This window comes from Ailuropoda melanoleuca, chromosome 2 (assembly GCF_002007445.2).
Source record: "Ailuropoda melanoleuca isolate Jingjing chromosome 2, ASM200744v2, whole genome shotgun sequence".
Classification (NCBI taxonomy): Eukaryota; Metazoa; Chordata; class Mammalia; order Carnivora; family Ursidae; genus Ailuropoda; species Ailuropoda melanoleuca.
Genome location: NC_048219.1, coordinates 22,141,619 through 22,166,080, shown reverse-complemented (window position 1 = coordinate 22,166,080; position 24,462 = coordinate 22,141,619). Strand labels below are relative to the sequence as shown.

Below are 24,462 nucleotides of genomic sequence, written 5' to 3'. Positions count from 1 at the left end.
AGTTTTAAAGCACTGTAGTCTAGGGCGCCTGGGTGGCGCGGTCGTTAAGCGTCTGCCTTCAGCTCAGGGCGTGATCCCAGCATTCCAGGATCGAGTCCCACATCGGGCTCCTCTGCTGGGAGCCTGCTTCTTCCTCTCCCACTCTCCTGCTGTGTTCCCTCTCTCCCTGGCTGTCTGTCACATATATAAATAAAATCTTAAAAAAAAAATAAAGCACTGTAGTCTAAAAATATGCATGGTATAATCTCAATCTTTTTGTACCGGTTGAGACTTCATTTGTGACCCATATGTGATCTATTCTGGAGAATGTTCCATGTACACTTGAGAAGAACGTGTATTCTGCTGCTTTAGGATGAAATGCTCTGAATATATCTATGAAGTCCATCTGGTCCAGTGTGTCATTCAAAGCCCTTGTTTCCTTGTTGGTCTTCTGCTTAGATGATCTCCCCATTGCTGTGAGTGGGGTGTTAAAATCTCCTACTATTATTGTATTATTAGCAAGTAGTTTCTTTAATTTTGTTATTAATTGGTTTATATATTTGGCTGCTCCCAAGTTAAGGGCATAAAGATTTACAATTGTTAGATCTTCTTGTTGGAGAGACCCTTTATTATGATTTAGTGTCCTTCTCCATCTCTTATTACAGTCTTTGGTTTAAAATCTAGTTTGTCTGATATAAGGATGGCTACTCCGGCTTTCTTTTGAGGTCCATTGGCATGATAAATGGTTCTCCAACCTCTCACTTTCAATCTGGAGGTATCTTTGGGTCTAAAATGAGTCTCTTGTAAGCAGCATATCAGTGGATCTTGTTTTTTTAATCCATTCTGATATCCTATGTCTTTTGATCAGAGTGTTTAGTCCATTTACATTCAGAGTAATTACTGAAAGATATGAATTTAGTGCTGCTGTATTACCTGTAAAGTCAATGTTCCTGTAGATTGTCTCTATTCCTTTCTGGTCTTAGTTACTTTTGTGCTCTCTCTCTGCTCAAAGGATCCCCTTTAATATTTCTTGCAGCGCTGGTTTAGTGTTTACAAATTCCTTTAGTTTTTGTTTGTCCTGGAAACTCTTTATGTCTCCTATTCTGAATGACAGCCTCACTGGATAAAGTATTCTCAGCTGCATATTTTTCCCACTTAGCACGTTGAAGATAATATCATGACAGTCCTTTCTGGCCTGCCAGGTCTCTGTGGGCAGGTCTGCTGCCAGCCTTATGTGTCTACCCTTATAGGTTAAGGACCTCTTGTCCCGAGCTGCTTTCAGGATTTTCTCTTCATTTTCGAAATTTACAAACTTCACTATTATGTTGAGGTGCTGACCTACTTTTACTGATTTGGGGGGGAGGGTGTTTCTCTGTGCCTCCTGAACTTGAATGCCTGTTTTCTTCCCCAGAGTAGGGACATTCTCAGCTATAATTTGTTCAAATAGACCTTCTGCCCCTCTCTCCCACTCCTCATCTTCTGGGACCCCTATTATCTGGATATTATTTCACTTCATGGAATTGCTGAATTCTCTAAGTTTCCCTTCATGATCCAGTAGTTTTCGTTCTCTCTTCTTTTCAGCTTCCTCATTTTCCTTCATCTTATCTTCATTCTCATTGACTTGCTCTTCTGCCTCATTCAGTCTCATTTTTATAGCCTCCGTTTGGGACTGCATCTTGGTAATAGCATTTTTAATTTCAGCCTGACTATATTTTAGTTCTTTTATTTCTCCAGTAAGGGATTCTCTAGTGTCTTCTATGCTTTTTTCAAGACCAGCTAGTATCTTCATTATCGTTGTTTTAAATTCTAGTTCAGACATCTTACTTATATCTGTATTGATTAAATTCCTGGCAATGAGTACCACCTCCTGTACTTTCTTTTGGGGTGAATTTCTCCGTCTCGCCATTTTTTCCAGAAAAGAATAAAGAGAAAAAAAAAATAACAACAAGAGAAAAAAAACCCAAAACAAACCAGAACAAAAACAAAAACAAACAAGAAGAAAACAAACAAGAAACAAAACAAAACTAAATCCTGGGTGTGTTTTGGTCTGCTTGTTACAAGAAACTAGATCCCAAAATAAGAAAGAAGGAAAAATATATACATTATATAAATATATATAATATTTATATATTATAGCATATATATATGTGTTATATATATATATCATACAATGAAACACAAAACAAATATAATGTATATATAAAAATAAAAATTTAAAAAGAATTGAAAAAATAAGAAAAAACCTGAAAAAAATACTGAAAGACTAAAGAATTAAAAAAAAATAATTAAAACAATGAATACTATATACTGTTTTCCCCAAGAGCTGAAGTTTTGTAGCCCTCTTTTATCAGTAAACTTGATGCAAGCCGGATGTTTGAGCTGCTCTCCTGGGGGAGGAGCCTGTTGCACTAATTCTCAGGTGCACTTGCCCTAGTGGAAATTTACCTTCAGTGCACAGGGAGGCAGGCCTTGGTGTAAGCAGCTCCAGATTCTACTATGCGGTGCTGTTTTGCTCCCTGAAGGCTTTCAGCACTGATGGGAGGGATAAAAATGGTGGCACCCTGATCTTTCGCCCCAGAGCTGAAAGTTCATGCCCCCCCCGACACACACACATACTTCGGTGAGCCCTCACAGAAAAGCAGTCAATCACTCTTGTCTCTCTGGTTTCCCTCAGAACTCTGTGTTCACCTGGCCTGTACCTGAGTGTTTTTATCCCAGGCACATGAGTGAGTTTCAAAACTCCAATTTTTTTTTTTTTAAGATTTACTTATTTGAGAGAGAGAGAGAGTGAGCACACAGAGGGAGAGGAGAAGCAGGCTCCCCACTGAGCAGAGCCTGATGCGGGGCTTGATCCCAGGACCCTGCAATCATGACCTGAGCTGAAGGCAGACCCTTAACCAACTGAGCCACCCAAGCACCCTCAAAACTCCAAATTTTATGGACACCTGCAACATGGACTGGTGCTCTTTCTCCCAGGGGAGGGAGGGGGGGGTCTCACCTCACTTCTGCCTTTTGCTGGACCCCTACCAGGAAGGTGGTTCCATGACTACACAGTGGTTCACAGTTTATGGCAACACAGAGCAGAAAGCCGGCACCTAGACTTGCTGTTTTAGCCGTTTTCCCCACTCTTGTGCCTGGGAACTCTGCCACACTCAGGGACCACCATTCTTCTTGTGACCCCGGGGATCCTGAGACCATGCTGTGGATCCTGGGATTCCCCCCCACTTTGCCACCTTAGCACCTTGGAGCCAGGGACGTCCCCCACCGTAGCAGACTTCTGAAAGTTCTGATTTTGCGCTCTGCTGCCTCTAGTACCTTGCAGTAGCCTCCTTAAGCAGGCTCCCTTCCTTCCTCCATATCCTTACATCTCACCCTGGATTCAAGTCTCCGCACCTCCGACCTTCCAAAAAGTGGTCACTTTTCTACTTGCATAGTTGCAGGATTTCTTTTCTCAGATCTCTAATTTCATAGGTGAATGACTTGAAACTATCTAGATGTATTCGGGGGACCAGACAAACTTAGGGTCCCTTACTCCTCAGTCATCTTAACTCCACCCCCCACTCCTAAACTTCCTTATAAAGGATCAAGCATAATAACACGATTCCCTAGCAGTCCACTGTGCCCTGCTTCCTCACTCTAACTCTCTAAAGCCTGCTCCATGGCTAGAAAACATAGACCATAGGGCCCAGGGCAGCAGAGAAGTAACAGCTCACACTGAGTGCTTACTGTGTCCTGAACACATAGAAAAGTTTAATGCTCGTTAATCTTCACAAATTCCTTATGAGATAAATACTCTTATTATCCCCAGTGACAGATGAGGCAAATGAAGCTCAGAGAAGTTAAACAATCTGTCCAGAGTCATATAACTAGTAAATGGTGGAAGCAGATTTGAACCCATTTAGTCTGGTTCCAGAATGTGTGTCCTTCCTTACTGCTATGCTTCACTGTGTATGTCAAGAGGGAAAGCACAGGGCTTTATACCATTTCCCTAAGCCACCCATGTGTGTCCAGGAGGCTATACCGGAGTCTAGAAAAAGGACACTCTCAGAACAGCAGGGAACCACCTCACACTGCAGCCCCTAAACTCAGAGGAATAGGTAGACCCAGGGAACTCTGGATAGAGGATGAGCACAGGAGGCTTGAGGGCTCTGTGCTCCTTGTTGTCATGGACAGGGAACCTGTGTCAATGCTCTGGTTCTGACAGAGCTGGCTATGTTCTGCAGGAATGGGGCCTGTCATGAGAAGGTGAGGTCAGAGTGTATAGGCATGCCGTGTTCAGAAAGAAATGCAAATGGAAAACAAGCCCCTAGGTTCCACACACACGATGGTTTCTAGCCAAAGCACAGAGCTGCGAAGACTACTTCTCAACTGTCTCTGGAGAGTAATCTGCCTTCCTTCCACAGCATTTTCCTGCTTGAAAACTCTGTCTCCCACCTTCCTGCTCCCTCCGGCCAGCCTCCTGCCAGTCCAGCACACCTCTCTGTGCACATTCTGGGCCTGGTGATGGGGCACTGCTTAAGAAATCTGCATAGAACGAACATGTTTCCGATAGTCAATCCCATTCTGCAGGGACCGTGACTTGTGGCCCTGATGTGCATGATTAGAAACAAGGTCCTCGTTTTTTCCTTCCCCATAACATATGGGGAACGCCTTTCTAACACCTGCCTCTAGATACCTCTCCAGGGAGTAGAGAAATAGAGGCCCTGCAAATACAAGCCCCAAACTCGCAGTCCTCTGCTGCCTGTCTCCTCCCCAGCAGTCTGGCAGCTTGCGCCTGTCTCCTCGTCCTGGGTGCCTTCCTGCTCTTCTTTATTACCTCTGGTGAGAGCACTCCATCCCCTCACCCCCAGTCCTCCCACAGGGGCAGCCATCCTCAGGATCCTTACCTTGGGGAATCTTTCTTTGTATACATGATTCATCATTATTATTTCACTGTCAAAGGAAACCGGGGACCGTCCAGGACTAAATAAAAAAGAAACAAGTGTGTTACTGTAGTGTCATGGAACTCTCAAGAAGAAAGATGACCATTCCCAGAGTCCCTGTCCTCCCACTGTCTGCAGCACCCACACACATCCACCTTAATGAGTGCTGAGTTCTAGAATCTTCCTTTTCCCTGAAGCTCCCAGCATACCTTGTTTAGCTCAAAATGGTGCCATCTGGAGCTAGGCTACATTCCTGTAAGAAGCCTGGCTTTCACAAAGACCTCTGCCAGGGCCTGAAAAGGCCTAGAAAGGAGAAAACTACTCCTGAGTCTACTGGTGGCTTTCCTAGGATGACGTCCCCTGGAACAGGACTCTCTGGGTCTTCTTTGCTTTGGCCAGTGGGGTTCTGAGTATACCCCAGCATGTTCCAGGAATCGAGTCAACTCAAACCACCACCAGAAAAACCAAAGCAAGACCATGTATACCTGTATCCTTTTCCAAACAAGCTGCAGCCAATGAGGACAACTTGGGCTCTGACCTGGGGGATAAATGAGGCCAATCCAGCCTGCAGTGAGTTATTAGCCTGGGTCATCTAAATCTTCCTCTTTGGCCCATGTGCAGTTACATCTTCTTAAAGGATTTCAAAGCTTGAGCCACATAAATGAATGGACATTTGAGTCCTCCCAGTTTGCTGCTCCTGACATATGACTCTCGCTGAACTAGGTTCAGAGTTGTTCTCTCCCTTTCCTCCCTGGAGTGGGCCACGGTCTGCTTGCTGGATCAATATATACTACCAAGTATTTTAAGAGTAATACAGCAGGGATTTCCCTGATATACTATATTCCTCTCAGTCTCAAGTGGCCTAAAATGAACCCTTTACCCTATGGATTGTGGAGAGCACCAAGACTCTGGTATTCCTCTGAGTGAGACAGAGAAAGGCACTGGGATCCACAATCCACAAAAGCTTGTGTTTTTGATCCTTTGCACCACAGTCCCAGTGATCATCTTCATCAGTCTCTGAACTTGAACCAGTCTTTGTGGTCTGGCTCAGCTTACTCCCTGATACTCAGAGTAGCAACATTACCTGAGGGAATTCTGCGTGGAAGGCCCTGCTCCCACCCCAACCACATTAGCCAATTAATTATTTCCCGGGGGCTCTGGAAAACTGACCTCAGTCATAAAAGCCGTGCCCATTTTTATTTCCACCCTCTTCCTTAATCTGGAATTTTGGCATAATTTTACCAGCTAATGCCAAAGAAAAGAGCTAATTAATCAAAGGAATTCACAGATAAATCGGTTGCTGAGGTTTATTTGGTTTGATGAGCCCAGGTGATTCAGGGAAATGAGTGAGATTCAGACGGCCTTTCATTCTGCTTCTGAAATGGGCTTCTTCCCCAGGTCAGCCACAAGAGTCTCAGCAGCACCTGTTAGCTGGCTTAGTTTGTAGACCCTGGGCCTGTGGGTTCTGCAGCCAGGTAATTATCAGAATGGATGATACTATTACTCTCCTTTTAGTAAATGGAGTTTAAAGTATATTTCCACTGCTAGCTACCTTCAAAGGGAAAAGAGAGGGACCACTTGACAGCATCATCAGGTATGCTTCGGCGTCACTGGCCTTGGCTCATTTGAACTGAGCCCAGGGTCGGCAACCTAGGGCCCACAGACCAAATCTGGCCCGCTGCCTGTCTTTGTAAATAAAGTTTACAGAGTATCTGTGGTTGCTTTCACACCACAACAGCAGAGCGAAGTAGTTGCCACAGAGACTGTATGGCATACAAAGCCATACAAGCTGAGCTCCACAGGTCCTGGAGTAGTGGGCAGACAGCAGCCCTCACCTGAGGCTGCGAGAGCGGGGCCGCATGGCTGGGGACTGCCGTCCCTCCTCATCTGGTACGCTCTCTGTGCTGAAATGCTTCGTCAAAAAGTGCAGCTCATCGGCTGTGGGCTGGAAGGGCAACTGGTGCAGCTTTTCCTGTGAGGAACATGATGACTAGAGGGAAAAACATTAACAATCAGCATTACAGACATGTCGAAGGGCGGTCCAGACACAGAGAAGACTTCCCAGTCAATGTAAACCCAAAGGTAACCCAAAGCAGGCCTTCTTTGCCGTGCACCTTTTAGTCTCCATTGTGCACGATTCCCCTCTCTACTCTTTCTGAGCCTTCAGGCCTGAGGAAGCCAAGATACTAGGAGCCTTCGTGAGTCTGGCAGGCAGTTGGACCCAGGCACTCACAAGGTGTGGGAGCTCCATAGCTACCGAGAGAACCTCTTTTGGTGGCAAAAGGCAGATTCTTTTGCATGGATGTTTTGCCCTCAGTGAAGCTTTAGGCTATTTGGAATGGCAAGTAATTAATAAATCATGCTTCCTGGCTTAAGGAATTTTCCCAGGTATACGCAGCCTACAAATGAGTCCCTGTAAGTTTTCCCTTCCGCAATGTGGGAGAACTCGGTAATGTTTCCTCTCAGCTGTTACCCAAATGACAACTGGCATGGCTGAGGCTAGGAAGGCTGTGACCAGACTGTAGGGACACGAGTAGGCAAGAAAAATCTGTCAGGGAAGAAAATTACTTTCAGATCTGGAACCCAAAGATTAGATCTGACCTGAAAATGACTAAGAACTGCAAACATGGCCCAGTGACTGAGATTCCAGACAAGAGCCTGCACCCAACCACAACAGACCCTGTGAGGGAGCAAGCTGTGCTCCTGCAGGCATCCCACGGAGGCAGCGACCGCGGTGACAGCCCGGTACTGCACCAGAATCAGGGAGGGCCCCACTTTCCTGACAAGACTGGCTAAGACAGCAGGCAGGTCAAACATCTTTGGCTGTTTCTGTTCATCAACTGATGAAGAATCTGGGGTTTAAATACCCGAATCCATTTAAGAGTCAAACTGCAGCACCATACTAAGAAAACTCTCTTGCCACAAGTAAGTCTCAATACCAAGTGAGAAATTAAAAATTTTTTTTTTTTTTTTTTTTGGGCAAACAGTACAGGCCTCTGTCATGGAATGCTATAATATGTGATGCTGTAAACAGCTCGGGGGAGGTCTTCACAGGGCTCTGTCTTGGCCACATTTTGGGAAATGGTTTGCATAGAAGCTGTAAAAAGTATCTTCACCTAATTGCCACTGACAGGAAGTAAAATTGGTATTTTAAAGTATCCCAATAAAATAAGCAGCAGCCATGGGTTGAGTCTATTAAAATTTATTGAACAGGTATATATCATATACGTATATATATATGACTCTTGCCTTAGGTCTAAAAAGTCACCTGTCTGGGTCAAGGATTATAGGGAAAGCGGTATTTACCAGCGAAAGATCTGAAGCTTAACTGCCGCTAAAAGACCAATGAGATCTTTGGATTATTTATGAGTTATATCTAGGCCAAGGGAGGAAATAACACTCCTACCTGCTTGGGGGTCACAAATGTCAACAAGCTGCCCTGGGAAGACTTGAAGAAGGGTGGAGGATACGGGGAATAGTCCACCTGGCTGCCCGACCCAGCCTGCAAAGCCTACAGACTTATTGTTTGGCTCTTTACAGAAAGAGTTTGCCAGCCTTGTCATTTTGGCTTCAATTAAAACTTGCTCAATGATGAAGACTCATTTTACGGTCAATTGTGCATAGCAACAATTAGGACATCTGTTGTGTTTTAGGCTAAAACCTTCTCTTAAAAAACATAACTAGAAGTTTTAGAGACAGGCCCAGCTTTTTTGCTGATACACATCAAACCTGAATATCAAATAACGATCATCCTTCCCTTTTTTTTTTTTAAAGAAAAAGGTGAAAGAGAAGAAAGAGGGCCCACCAGGCCTTTGGGACATGGGAGGGGTTATCTGCTCTTGGTTGCAGGTCTAGAAGTAAGGTGAGGAAGGAGGGGAACCATGTTTAGGATTGTCTGGCAAAGCAAAAGTCCATCGTCAAGCCCTCCTCTGACTCTACTTGGAAAACCTGATGCTCAGAGAGCATGCTGATTAGTTCCTTCCAAAGGTGTTTAATGTTTATATCTGGCTATGGCTGTTAAGGGTCACCACCGCCCCACTCAGCCTCCTCTCCAAACAACCTCTCTGAGTTTGGCTTTGGAGAAAAAATTGAGAACCACGTTGCAACACCATAGGGATAGGCAGCAATAATCTGCAAGGAAGCATTTCCTCGGGGTAAAGGAGGCAAAGCCATAGATTTGGCTACTTACTGAGACAGTAGAGCTAGGAGTGTTGGTTCCATAGCCTGAAGAAGGCAAAGAGGCCAAAGACCAGCGCCGTCCATCAGTCCTATGTAAGATTAAGAATATTAGGGCAGTTTCTACAGGACCTCACCCTGATCCCTGGACCTGCCTGTCTTTCCATCAGCACTGTTTTGGGCAGCTTGTTCACTGGTAGGCTCTTGCTTGTCTCGAGACAGTACTGCTTTGTCTAGTACACGCTTTCACGTCTCTCTCCTATATGAGGCCTACGGTCGTGTGTTTTCCACTGCAAAGACAAACATCTCTAACTAAAAAGGAGTCTGTGACTTTGAATAAGAACATCTGTTATACAAGACTGTGGTTTTGAAATAAAAGTCTTCATACTCTCAATGTATTCACATTTATTTATTTATTTATGCAACGTATTCACTTTTAGAGAAGCAATGACAGAGGACTCCAGCTAAAGGCATCACTGCAAGGACAGAACTGCCACTGAAATGCAGCTATTCCTTTTTTTGAAGGCCCTTTGTCTTTCCCAGGCCACTGAATTGACGAGGAAGAAGTGGACCACCATCTGGGTCCGAGTATGAATCAATCATTGGCCAAAAGTCCAAGGTTACCTAAGATCCGTTAGGACCCATAAAACCAGTCTTTGAGAATGTTTGTAAAGAGTGGCAGTAACCTCATGAAGAAAGAGCCAGGTGGCATACCCTTGGCTGCATATAAGATTTTGGAGCAGGTATCCTGCTGCTCTTGAGAGCATGCACCCCAAAGTTCTCATCACAGAGAACCAGTTATTTGCTTTGCTGTGCAGGAGAAAGATCAAGCAGGAATCTGGTCTGAAGCTTTTATTACATGGGTAAGTGATTCTTTCCTAGACTGTGGGATGTGCTGTAACACAAGTGTTTTCTCTTGTGAAGCACGGGGGTATAGCCTGCTCTGGTTGAAGCGGGGGAAAATTTCTTTGCTGCTACCACGGAACTTCAGAACATTAGCAATGGAGGACCTTTAGAATTTAAATACCCTCAATCTTCAGAGAAAACACTATGACCCAGGGATTTGGGTGATTTAGTCCAGGCTTCACAGTTAAGGGAGGTGGAGAGAGGCAGGCAGAGGAAGGAGAAAAAAGAGGACTCAATCTTGCCAGGGCTTCCCCTTTTGAAGCACTCCTCCCCGCTCCCACCATTACTGAGCAGCTTTTCCTACTAGACTCTGCAAGGGGACAGCCCAGGGTTCCATGCTACATGCACCTGATTCAAACTTCATGCCACCCAGGCAGCTAGCTCTGCTGGAACCTAGTCTCTGAGGCAAAGAAACGTCCAGGAGGCTGCTCAAACATGATGTTCACTCTGACCTCTCTTGTTGGGTCCTGGGAGCTCTGTACAAGAAAGCAAGTCAATTCCAGGAAAACAGAGCTCAGCATAGATAGCACTAGTCTAACTCAGGTAGGAATTTCCCAAACCCTTGTCAAATAGACTTTTTCACAATTTATCTACAGTCTTTAGAAAGAAATGGAAACCAACTGCAGAGCAGCCATTTTTCTGTAATCTGAAGAGCAAGGGCTACCACAGTCAGAAAAAAATGCAACTATAGGATGCCTCCATTTCCTCTGCCTGGTCATCTCACTGGGTGACTGAGGAAATTTGTGGGAATGAGGGTGACTTGTCCCTACGCTCAGAAACTTGGAACTATTCAGCAATTCCTGCCTCTGAGTATATGCACTCTGAGCCTTGGTTCCAGCAGGGGGTTCCCTTAGGGCCTCTTTGCTAGATATGAAAGGCCAAATGTTCATACCCACAGTCAGAGAAGACTCATCGGAACCAGTCCTCACCAAGCACAACACCACAAACCATATTGTCTGGCCATGCATAGCAGTTTCCCAGCCCCTCTCCCCATCATGTCCACTATTACCTGTCTGCTCTGTGGCCATGGCTGTAGTGAAAAGACATATATTATAATGAGAATCAAATGGAACCAGAGAGACTGATCTGTTTGACCCCTGACATTTGATCACACTTGGCAGGGGCAAACTTTCTGTTTAGGAATGTGTGTATGTTTGAAGTGAAATTGTAGGATTGATGGAACTATCCTTAGCACTTTGTTAAATCTGTTTTTTGTGATATTCTAAACCCATGTGTCCTATAAGGTCAAGTCTGACCTCAGTAACCTAACAAACACAATTCCTGAGTACCCTGTTCGGCAGGGTTGAAGTCCTCTTCCCCACCCCTACCAATACCTAGCTGCTTTTCCTACTGTCTTGTTAAGAGGACAGCCCAGCGTTCCATGTTCCACACACATGACTCAAACTTCATGCTACCTAGCACAGGCCTGTTTGGACTGTAATACCAGGCCCCCAAATCCCCTAGCCGATCCTACTGCTATAGCCCTGACAATGAGGCAGACACAAGGGCACAAATGGAACATGCTATTCCTTCTGCCTACAATGGCCTACCCCCATGTCCTCACTTTCAACATGGCAGGCTCACTCTTATCCTTCAGGTCCTAGCTTAAAGTCAATCCCCTTCCGGGAGGCCGTACATGACCACCCCGTATAGATCCTCCAGCCCCATTCCCTTCCTATGCTTTCATGCAGCATCATGTCCTTCCACTTCATGGTGCTAATCACAATTTACAACTATAAACACTTGCCTGTTCATTATTCTTCCCCAACACTCATTCAACCAAAAAGTACTGAGTAAGTGCTTACTATACACCAGGAGACACAGCTTTCAAATATTAAGGGATCTCTATTAAAGGCACTTTTATTCTGGTTGAGGAGTAAGAGTAAAACCTTGGGTCTCCCTGGGATGAGAGGCCATTTTCTCATTGATCACACTAGGAGTATAATGTTTTTGAACATACCCTCAGGAAACCAGGGACTTGTGCTTAGGATTATAAAAATAAATCCACTTCTTATATCTACTTGCCTATTCAAACATCTAAAGGCAAATACCTAGGGCATCTAGAAAGCAAAATCTGAACAAGATGAGGAAAGCAGGGAAGGAATGTTGATGGCTAGTAGCCCAAGGTAACACACTGGAAAGGCAGAGCCTCAAAGGAGGGAGCTAACATTTAACTGACATTCACACAAATGCCACACACACAGTCATCACAGAGGAGGCTTTCTGTCAACTTACCTACGGGCAGGAACAAAGGAAAAGTGAGCAGGTGCATTTGGAGAAAAATTCCGGGGGCTATCCAAAGGACTGTTACCTGTGGGTGGAGAAAGGAAAAGAAACCCTCTGTGAAGGCTGTTTCTGAGGAGGACTGAGGCGACCTTTAGGGAAGAACTCTCCCCCTAGCATTGGCAATTAGCACGCAAGTGGCTATGTTTTCAAGCCCACCCTGTCAGTTTAATGATTCTCTCTTCGTAAAAGATTGATAGCCCAGAGGTTTCTCCCTTGTTCCCAAGTTGCCTGTAACCATCTATGTCTCTCAGACATCCATTCTAGTTACAGCAGCAATTTGCCAATTTCCTGCCCTCCTTGGAACACCTCAGGCTCCAATATGCCTAGTCAAGTTAACCCAACTTTTCAAAGACTTGAAGAACTCAATTGGTGCAGATGCTTAAACATTTCTTGAAAGGCAACAGGATTCCTTCCTGGTCTAAAAGTCTCCTGGACATATATCTCTGCACACTGCATCCAAGGCTAATCCAGAAATATGCATGCTTAAGAGAAACTCAAGTTCGCTGGTGGGGACTTAGGATAGCAGCATTCCTTAAAAGAAACCAAACACAAGTCCCCCAAGTCTGCCAAGCATGCTCAACCTCCTCATGGTATAGGAATTACCTCCATTCCCTTATTAGTTTTCACATGTTCCCTGTAACTTGCTAACATACAGCACAGAAAGTTCAAATAAAACTTTGCTTACCTTCACACTAGTCACAATAGTTCTTGAACCTAAGACTGCCATACTTCTCTGGCCTAACTTCCAGCTGGGGGTTAGTATTTAGAAGCTCCTAGCTGGCAGAAGCTGTCAACGTGTCTCTACCCAAAGGGCCATGTCAAAGTATGCACGATACTACATGATGTGCTGACCTCTCTGCCAATCTCTGTCCACCTCCCCACTTCTGTACTCACTTCCCCACACAGCACACCTCTGTATCAGTTACATAAAGGCATTCTTGGGTGCCTGGATGGCTCAGTCAGTGGAGTGTGCAACTCTCGATCTCAGGGCTGTGGGTTCAGGCCCCACTTTGGGCATACAGATTACTTAAAAATAATATCTTTAAAAAAAATAATAAATTAAAACATAAAGGCATTCTCTATGGGAAAATTAATTAGGAGGAGGCATTTTCAGCTTCCACTTATCCCCTTGACTGGGAGCCTCAGTGAGGTGCACAGCCTTATGTACCAGGTCTGCTTTCAACCTAGTACCAACTCTGGGTTTCCCATGCTCTGTGTCTAGGACTATCTCTTATGATCTATTCCTACCTCCTGGCTAGCACAGGCTATCAGGGTGTGAGAGAAATGATCTGCAGTAGTTGTTTCCTTAGCCAGGACTTAATAGGTATCAGGCCTCCTCAGAATTATCAAAGCCTTTAAAAAATTTTTTATTCTTTTAAAATAGTGTCATCTCCAAAATTAACAAATACCCGCAGTTTGATCCTTGAGTGTAAAGCTAGATGTCCTTTGTTGGTTCCCCAAACTACTCAGCTAAAACCTTAAAGAAATCCTGGAACATGGGTATCCTACAAACAATGACTGCCCTTCCAAGGACCAGGTGTGGTGCAGGTTATAGGACAGAACACAAAGAATCTTCCAAGTGCTAACAGTAATGCTAAGGATTCAAAGAACATACATATGTCAAAAATAACTAACACTGGGGTGCCTGGGTGGCACAGCGGTTAAGCGTCTGCCTTCGGCTCAGGGCGTGATCCCGGCGTTGTGGGATCGAGTCCCACATCAGGCTCCTCCACTATGAGCCTGCTTCTTCCTCTCCCACTCCCCCTGCTTGTGTTCCCTCTCTCGCTGGCTGTCTCTATCTGTCAAATAAATAAAATCTTTAAAAAAAAAATAACTAACACTAAGAGGGGGAAAAAAACCCCCTGCAAATCATCATCATCACCACCACCACCACCATCACCATCATCATCAGAGCATCACTAAGCTATGAGACAATTTCAAGAAGCCTAATAATCCTTAAAAGAGGAGAGAGTGAGGGATAGAGAAAACACAGTTGAAGAAACGATATCCAAGAATCTCCAAGAACCCTTGTCATGAGAAAGATGTAGGAAACTACACCAAAGCACATTATAATCAATTTGCTCAAAGCACATGATAAAAAAAAAAATCTTAAAAACAGGTGGGTGGTGGGTGGAAAAGACATGTTACACACAGAGGAACAAAGATAAGGATTCTAGCAGATTTCTTATTGAAAACAATGTAAGAATACAACAGAGTAATATCTTTGAATTATGGAAAGAAAAACAAACCCTACCAACCCAGAATTCTATACCCAGCTACTGTGTAATAAAGAATTTGGCGGCTTTTGTCTCAGTTCCTGGGAATGAGCCTCTAAATCCTTGGAATTTCCCAAGTGATAGGAGTGTCTTTGTTATTCATGGTGGGGCCTGATAGTTTATGCAAATGAGATGACTCAGGATGGTGGCTGGTCAATCCAGAAAGACCAACAATGTGGTTAGAGGGTCAGTGCTCTAAGCCATTTGATATCAGTCTGACCTCCAGGGAATGGAGGGGGAACTAGAGACTGAGTTTTAATCACATATTCAATGAGTCCATCAATCATGCCAACATAATGAAACCCCAATAAACATTCTGGACACCAAAACTTCAGTGAGCTTCCTGGCTATTACTCTGCATATTGCTACGCATCAGTGTGCTGGAAGGGTGACGGATCCAGACATCATGGGGAGAAGACACCAAAGCTTCCTATGTGGGGCCATCCCAGACCTCATTTTATGAGTCTCTTTTGTGGGCTAGTTCTTATTTAGCTATAATAAAACTCTATTTGTAAGTATAATACTTTCCTGAGTTCTGTGAGTCATTCTACTGAAATACTGAACCTGAAGAGGTAGTGGGAAACTCTGAATTTGACCAACTGGATAGTTGGTCAGAATTATGGGTGGCCTGGGAACCCCAAGCTTGCAGTTGGGTGTCTAAAGTAATGGCAATTTTGTGGAGGATTATGTCCAAAACCTGTTAAGTATGGTTTAATTCTGGGTAGTTCTAAAAGTCATTGTACCAGTAAAAATATTTTTAAAAAACAAGATGAAATAAATATCTTCTCAGATTAAAAAAAAAAAATCCTCAAGAACATCGGACTGCACTGCAATTTAAAAAAAAAAAAAGTTCTTTAGGCAGAAAGCAAAAGATACCAAGTGGAAATATGGATCTACACAAAAGAATGAAGAGCACTAGAAAAGTTAACTGCATGGGAAAACAAAGATTTTTTTGCTATTTCAATCTCTTTAAGAATAATAAATATTTAAACAAAAATAATAATAAGGTGGTATGGGATTTAAAACATATGAGAATAAAAGTTTGAAAACATCAGGTTGAAAGAGGGAAAACGGAATGGTATTATTCTTATACTATCTGTGAAGAGGTAAAATATGAAAAGATATATATTGCACATGCCAATGCAACTACTAGGTAACAGTTATAGCTCATAGGCCAGTAAAAGATATAAAGTGGAATAAAAACCATTCAACCCTAAATAAAGAAGAAAAAGAGCAAAAGAATTGAAAACAGCTGGAACAATTAGAAAACAAATAGGAAGATGACAGATTCAAATCAAACCGTATTAACAATAGTAAATGTAAAAGTCTGAAACCCCCAATTAAAAGGCAGAGATTGTCAGACTGAATTAAAAAGAAGACCCTATTGGGGCGCCTGGGTGGCACAGCGGTTAAGCGTCTGCCTTCGGCTCAGGGCGTGATCCCGGCGTTATGGGATCGAGCCCCACATCAGGCTCTTCTGCTATGAGCCTGCTTCTTCCTCTCCCACTCCCCCTGCTTGTGTTCCCTCTCTCGCTGGCTGTCTCTATCTCTGTCGAATAAATAAATAAAATCTTTAAAAAAAAAAAAAAAAAAGAAGACCCTATTAATGAAACTGAATCCATATTAATAAGCTTTGAAAAAAGAAAACATCAATTTCATATGTCATACTGATAAATTCTAGCAAACACTTAAAGAAAAACAGGTACCTCTGCAATTTCTTCCAATAGAAGTGCAAAGAACACTTCCTAAACTCACTGTACAAGGCCAGTATTACCCTAATACAGAAACCAGAGAAGAACATTCCGACAAGAAAACTATAGACCAGCATCTTATGGATATAGTTGTAAAAATTCTCAAGATGTTAGAAATATAAAATTTTACAATATATAAAAAATTACATAACACAATCAAGTGCAATTTACTCTAGGTATGCAAGATTGATCTGACATTTGAAAATCAATTAATATAATCCAGAACAAAAGACTAAAGAGGAAAAACCATATAATTGTATGAATTGATTCTGAAAAGGTATTTGACAAAAATCTAAAACCCATTCCTGATAAAACTCTCAGCAAACCAGGAATAGAGAGGAACTTCCTCAACTTGATCAAGAACATCTACAGAAGCATACCGCTAACACTAGACTTAATGGTGAGAAAGGGGATGCTTTCCCTTTAGGAGTGGGAACGAGGCAAAAATGTCCCCTCTCACATCCTATTTAACTCACACTGAACATCCTAGTCGGTACGATACGATTTTTTTGGAAATTTTATTTATTTGAGAGAGAGCGCATGCATGCACGAGCCAGCGGTGGGGGGCAGAGGGAGAAGGAATCTGAAGCAAACTCCAAGCTGAGCGTGGAGCCCCACCTGGGGCTCAATCTAACAACCACGAAATCATGACCCGAGCCAAAACCAACAGTCAGATGATTAACCGACTGAGCCACCCAGGTGCTCTGCAATAAGATTTTTTTTTTTTTTAAAGAAAATAAAGGTAAATACATTGGGAAGGAATAAATAAAACTATCTTTGTTTGCAGATGACAGGATTGTCTTTGTAGAAATTAAAGAATTAAATCGAAGAATCAGAGAAGAATCAAAGAAGAAGAATTGAATCGAAGAATTAAAGAATTGAAGAAGAAAAAGAAAAAGAAGTAAGCAAAAAGTCACTGCTGGAACTAATAAGCAAATACAGCAAAGTCACAGGATACAAGGCTAATACACAAGTCAATTGCTTTCCTTTATACCAGCAATGAACAATTGGTATTTGAAATTAAAAACAATACACAGGGGGCGCCTAGGTGTTACAGTTGGTTAAACGTCTGATTTCAGCTCAGCTCATGATCTCAGGGTCCTGGGATCCAGCCCCATGTCAGGCCCCCTTCTCAGTGGGGAGTCTGCTTGTCCCTCTGCCCCTCACCCAGCTCGTGCTCTCTCTCAAAAAAATAAATCTTTAAAAAAATACACAACTAACTTTAGCATAAAAACAAAATATTTATGTATAAATCTAACAAAATATACATACTATTTGTAAGCTGTAAACTCTAACGATGAAAAATCAAAGATCTAAATAAACGAAGTACTGCATGTTCATGGACTGGAAGATTCAACATTGCTAAGATGTCAATTCTTCCCAACTTGATCTACAGATTCAATGCAACTTCAATCAAAATCTCAGCAAGCTCATCTGTGGATACCTGACAAATGGATTCTGAAGTTTATATGGAAAGGTAAAACAACCAGAAAAGTAACACAATACTGAAGAAAAAAGTTGGAGGACTGACATTATATGACTTTAAACTCATTATAAAGCTCAACATCACTAGTCAGAGAAATGCAAATCAAAACTACAATGAGATATTACCTCACACCAGTCAGAATGGCTAAAATTAACAACACAAGAAACAACAGGTGTTGGCAAGGATGTTGGGGGAAAAAAAACCCCTTATGCACTGTTGGTGGGAATGCAAACTGGTCCAGCCACTGGAAAACAGTATGGAGGTTCCTCGAAAAATTAAAAATAGAATTACCATGATCCAGCAATACTAGGTATTTACCCAAAGAATACAAAAACACTAATTTGAAAAGATATATGCACCCCTATGTTTGTTGTAGCATTATTTATAATAGCCAAAAAATGGAGGCAACCCAAATGCCATCCACAGATAATCTGAACAGACCTGTACCAAGAAATTTCTGTACCAGAAATGAGTGGATAAAGATGTGGTATATATGCACAAATGACTACTACTCAGCCATAAAAAAGAATGAAATCTTGCCATCAGCAACAATATGAATAAATCTAGGGAGTATAACGTTAGATGAAATAATCAGTCAGAGAAAGACAAATACCATATGATTTCACTCATATGAGGAACTTAAGAAACCAAACAAACAAAGAAAAACAGAGACAAACAAAAAGAGAGACTCTTAAATATAGAGAATAAACTGGTGGTTACCAGGGGGGAGGTGAGTGGGATGATGGGTGAAACAGGTGAAGGGGATTGAAGAGAACACTTACTGTGATGAACACTGAGTAATGTACAGAATTATTGAATTACTATATTATATACCTGAAACTAATATGACGCTGTATGTCAATCACACCGGAATTTAAAAACTCACTATAAAGCTATAGCGGGATCAAGACAATGTGGTATCGGTGAAAGAACAGACATATAGATCAATAAAACAGAACAGAGCATTCAGAAACACACAAACACAACTGTAGGCAATTGATATATGACAAAAGAGCATAGGCAGTTCAAAGGAGAAAGGATAGCCTTTTCAATGAATAGTGCTGGAACAACTGGACATCTATACGCAAACAAAGGCACCTAGACACAACCTTTCACAAAAATTAACTCAACGTTGATACATCTGCCTAAATGTAAAACACAAAACTTCTAGAAGATAACACAGAAAATCAAGGTGACCTTGGCTTTGGTGATAACAGTTAAGATATGAAACCAAAAGCACAATCAATGAAAAAAAAAGTAGTCTGCATGAAAAGTAAAAACTTCTGCTCTGCAAAAGACACTACTAAGAGAGGGATGCTTGGGTGGCTCAGTGTGTTAAGCGTCTGCCTTTGGCTCAGGTCATGGTCCCAGGGTCCTGGGATCGAGCTCCACACTGGGCTCCCTGCTCATCAGGGAGCCTGCTTCTCCCTCTCCCTCTGCTGCTGCTCACTCGCTCTCTCAAACAAATAAATAAAATCTTAAAAAAAATAAAAACAGGGGCGCCTGGGTGGCGCAGTCATTAAGCGTCTGCCTTCAGCTCAGGGCGTGATCCTGGTGTTCTGGGATCGAGCCCCACATCAGGCTCTTCCGCTAGGGGCCTGCTTCTTCCTCTCCCACTCCCCCTGCTTGTGTTCCCTCTCTCGCTGGCTGTCTCTCTCTGTCAAATTAATAAATAAAATCTTTTAAAAAAATAAATAAAAATTAAAAATAAATAAATAAATAAAAACAAAAAACAAGCAAAAAACACACTGATGGGAGTATGCCAAGCAAAACACCAGCCAACTGAAAGAACTCCAAATGGCCAAAACTAGAATAATTTGAGCAACAAAATAAAGTATTAATATATTACAAATATTGTAATATTTATATATTATTACAAAAGTTATACTATGAAATAAATGTCTATGGGTCATATAATTTATGATATAATAATTAAACAAATTAATAAATGGGGGAAGAGACAAATGATAGGATATAGAACACCTGAAAAATACTATCAACCAACTTGACCTAATTAACACTTAACAGAAAAAAAGCAGAATATACATTCTTTTAAAATGAACATGGAACATTTACTAAGAATGATCCTACTTTGGGGCATAAAACAAGATCCAATAAATTTAAAAGAATTCAAGACAAATATGATATTGAATAAAAATCAATAACAGAAAGATCTCTGGAAAATCTCCAAATCTGTGGGAACTAAACAACACACTTCTGAATAACTGAAAGAAGAAATCAAAAGGGAAATTAGAAAAGTACTTTGAACTAAACAAAAATTAAAACATAACATCTGAAACCACTAAAGCAGTTCTTAGAGGGAAAACTATATCACTAAATACATTAGAAAAGAAGGACTAAATTCAATGACCTCAGCTTCTATCTTTTTTTTTTTTTTTTTTTTTTTTATTATTTATTTGACAGAGATAGAGACAGCCAGCGAGAGAGGGAACACAAGCACGGGGAATGGGAGAGGAAGAAGCAGGCTCATAGCGGAGGAGCCTGATGTGGGGCTCGATCCCATAACGCCGGGATCACGCCCTGAGCCGAAGGCAGACGCTCAACCGCTGTGCCACCCAGGCGCCCCTCAGCTTCTATCTTAAATTAGAAAAAGAAAAGCAAATGAAACTCAGAACAAAGGAAATCACAAAGATCATAGGAGAAACCAACAACAACAAAAAAAAGCATAACAGAAAAAATTAACAAAACCATACACAGATTTTAGATTAATAAACTATAGATAGATCGATTAGGAAAGAGAGAAAGAAAATGCAAATTACCAACGTCAGGAATGAGAGAAGTGATATCCTACAGATTCTACAGATATCAAAATAAGACAATATTATGAACAAGTTTATGTCAATTGGCAACTTAAATGAAATTGAAAATTTTCTTCAAGATGCAAACTACCAAGGCTCATTCACAAAGAAATAGGTTACCTGAATAGCCCTGTAATCTGTAACAGAAATTAAATTTACTATTTAAAACACACCCACAAAGAAAATTCCAGGCCCCATAACTTCACTGAACAAGTCTACCAAACATTCAAGGAAATGTTTGTACACAAATTCTTCCAGAAAATTGAAGAGAAGGGAATTAATTCTTCCGAATTCATTCTATGAAGTCAGCATTACCCTGATACCAAAATCAGCTGAAGACGAATGTATATGCATACATTCTTAGTGAAACTTCAGCAAATCAAATACAACAATTATAAAAAGGATGATACATTATGACCAAGTTGATTTATCCCAGGACTACAAGTTGGTTGAAATCTGAAAAATCAATCAATGCAATCCATCATTATACTAGGCTGACAAAGAAAAACTATATGATCATCCCACCAGACATAGAAAAGGCACTTGTCAAAAATCCAACAACCATTTTTTAAACATTTATGTATGTATGTATATAAGTATGTAATCTCTACATCCAATGTGGGGCTTGAATTCATGATTCTGAGATCAAGACTCGCATGTTCTACTAACTGAGCCAGCCAGGAGCCCCCCTCCAACAACCATTTTTGATAAAAACTTTTACCAAACTAGGAATAGAAGGAAACATTCTTAAATCAATAAAGGGCATCAATGATAACATATAGCTAACACCATACTTAATGGTTACGACACAATGCTCTAAGGTCAGAAACAAGGCCAGGATCTCTGTGCTCACCATTTGTATTCAAATTTGTATTGGAGGATCTAGTGAGTGCAATAAGAAAATAAAGAGAAATAAAAACCATCTAGATCAGAAAGGGAGAAATATTTGTTTTAAAGTATATATTATATTTATATTAATATATTAATATATTTATGTCTATATATTAGATAAAGTATATATTATATTTCTACATAGAAAATCCGAATCTACAATAAAGCTACTTAAATGAATTTACCAAGGCTGCAGGATACAAGGACAATATACAAAAATCTATTATATATCTATAAGCTAGCAATAATCAGAAATTGAAATAAAAAATACCATTTATTGCATAAAAACATGAATACTTAGGGATAAATCTGACTAAAGATGTACAAGAGTGACACAAAACATTGCTAAGGGCATTAAGAGGCACAAATTTTTAGTTACAAGGTAAGTAAGTCATGGAGATGAAAAGTACAGCATCAGAAATATAGTCAATGGTGACAGATGGTGACTTCACTTAACACGGTGAGCACTAACGCACAGAATTGTTGAATCACTACATTTTACACCTGAAACTAATAAAACATTGTATGCAACTATCCTTCAATAATAAATTTTAAAAATAGGGGTGCCTGGGTGGCTCAGTCGTTAAGCGTCTGCCTTTGGCTCAGGGCGTGATCCCGGCGTTCTGGGATCGAGCCCCACATAGGGCTCCTCTGCTGGAAGCCTGCTTCTTCCTCTTCCACTCCCCCTGCTTGTGTTCCCTCTCTCACTGGCTGTCTCTCCCTGTCAAATATATAAAATTTAAAAAATAAAAATAAAAAAAAATAAAAATAAATTTAGAATATTTTTCAAAACATTGTTAAGAGAAATTAATGATGGCCTACATAAACGGAGAAATATACTACAGGTGAGAAAACATTCAACACTGTTAAGAAGTCAGTTCTCCCATAATTGATCTATTGGTTCAGAACAATCCAATCAAAACCCCAGCTGCCTTTTTTTTAAAGAATAGATTTTATTTTTTAGAGCAGTTTTAGGTGCACAGCAAAACTGAGCAAAAGGCACAGGATTTTCCAAATACTCTCTGCCCTCACTCATGCATAGCCTTCTCCTACCAGCTACCTTTTGGGCAAGCTGATTTTAAAACTTATATAGAAATGCAAAGGACAAGGAGACAAAAAAGAACGCATACTATATGATTCCATTTAGATAAAATTCTACAAAAGTCAAATTAATCTATACGCGACAGAAAGCACACCAGTGGGTGCCTGGAGATGGGAGGAATTATAAAACGTTATGAGGAAACTTCTGGATGTGATGGATACATACACTATTTTGATTGTGGTGATGGTTTCACAGGTATATATGTATGTCAAATTTTATCAAATTATATACTTCAAAACAAATATTTTGTAAATTAAATTTTATTTATGGTACACAATTTTTTGCTCCCCTTTTTTGAGTGTAGTGTGATTGAAGATGCTTCATATTTTTAGAAATCTTAGGTCTTTTGCAGTTTAGTTTTTAAATTTATTTTGTGACTTGGTTTTATTGTAGATGAAAAATAAATGTCACAAAGATATATAGCTCTCAATGGAAAAACTGCTTTACTAGCTCTATTAATTAGATTATGGTGCTTGTTTTTATTTATTTATTTTTTAGATTTTATTTTTTTATTTGACAGAGAGAGAGAGGCAGCGAGAGAGGGAACACAAGCAGGGGGAGGAGGGAGAGAGAGAGGCAGGCTTCCTGCTGAGCAGGGAGCCAGACAACGTGGAGCTTGATCCCAGAATGCTGGGATCATGACCTGAGCCGAAGGCAGATGCTTAACGACTGAGCCACCCAGGCCTCCCTGGTACTCGTTTTTAAATTCCACCCAAAGGACAGTAAATTTCTTCTTGTTCTTTTTTTTTTTTTTTTAAGATTTTATTTATTTGTCAGAGAGTGAGAGAGAGAGAGAACGAGCACAAATGGGGGAGCAGCAGGCAGAGGGAGAAGCAGGCTCCCGGCGGAGCAAGGAGCCCAATGCAGGACTCAATCCCAGGACTCTGAGATCATGACCAGAGCCAAAGGCAGTCACTTAACCGACTGAGCCACCCAGGCATCCCAGGATGGTAAATTTCTATCTTCCATGATGCCAAGTAGTTTTTCTTGAAAATGAACGGAAAGGTTTCTAATCTTATATTTTTAACAAATAGGTTCAAAATCTATTAAATCTTTCATTGGGAAGATGAGAACATTTTATTTCCAATGTTTTTAAGGGGCAGACTTAGCTGTTTTAATAGTGGCATCATTTTTGTCAACAAAAATCACATACAAATGGGAGCATTTCCATATATCCATTTTCAAAATGCTCTCTCCGGGGCACAAATTTCTTTCAAAATGCTCTCTCCGGGGCACAAATTTCTTTAAAAATGCAGCTATTTTTTCACTCACTGTTACATATTACCTTCACCTTGAACAGATAGACTAAGAGTATTTGTCACTGCTGCCCACCCCCCACCCCAACTCCTAGGCAGCATACTACTGAAAACCACTTGTTAGCCCAGAAAAGTTCAGCAAATTTGGAACACTTATCATTTTGTAAAAGAAAACTGCACAACATTTAGTTTGACCATTCTTTTAAGTAATTTGCCACAAGACGACCAATAAATTTCCTTCTTACACAAACCATTTCAAAGGCTCCCTCCACGCTGTATTACAAGATTCTGTACAAATGCACCTATAAGAGAACAAACTGGTGGTTTCCAGGTGGGGGGATGGGTTAAAAAGGTGAGCAGATGCAGAGTGTACATATTCTGATGAGCACTGAGTAATGTACAGAATTGCTGAATCATATTGTACACCTGAACCTAATTTAACACTGTACGTTAACTATACCAGAATTTAAAAAAAAAAGAGACTTAAGTACAAAAACTGGGGGGGGGAAGTGTACTTGTAAGCTGTAATATGCTCCAGGAAAATGATGACTGAGGGTGTACAGGGGAACTCAACACTGTTCATGGTATGTTATGTACAGTTTACGACACAGG

At 41.2% G+C, this 24,462-nt stretch overlaps 1 protein-coding gene across 4 annotated transcripts in view; it reads right to left on the bottom strand.

Moving 5' to 3' along the window:
• The window catches only part of MAST2 (microtubule associated serine/threonine kinase 2), a 213,424-nt gene that overhangs the window by 24,754 nt on the left and 164,208 nt on the right, over positions 1 to 24,462 (bottom strand). For 3 of the 4 annotated variants that reach the window (XM_034651722.1, XM_034651745.1, XM_034651738.1), the window contains 5 exons: positions 12,219 to 12,294; positions 10,993 to 11,013; positions 9,091 to 9,169; positions 6,737 to 6,891; positions 4,866 to 4,941 (listed from right to left, as the gene is read on the bottom strand). In XM_034651722.1, coding sequence (XP_034507613.1) covers positions 4,866 to 4,941; positions 6,737 to 6,891; positions 9,091 to 9,169; positions 10,993 to 11,013; positions 12,219 to 12,294 — 407 coding nt within the window. The remainder of the gene's footprint in view (positions 1 to 4,865; positions 4,942 to 6,736; positions 6,892 to 9,090; positions 9,170 to 10,992; positions 11,014 to 12,218; positions 12,295 to 24,462) is intronic. The other variant, XM_034651731.1, reaches the window with a different exon arrangement.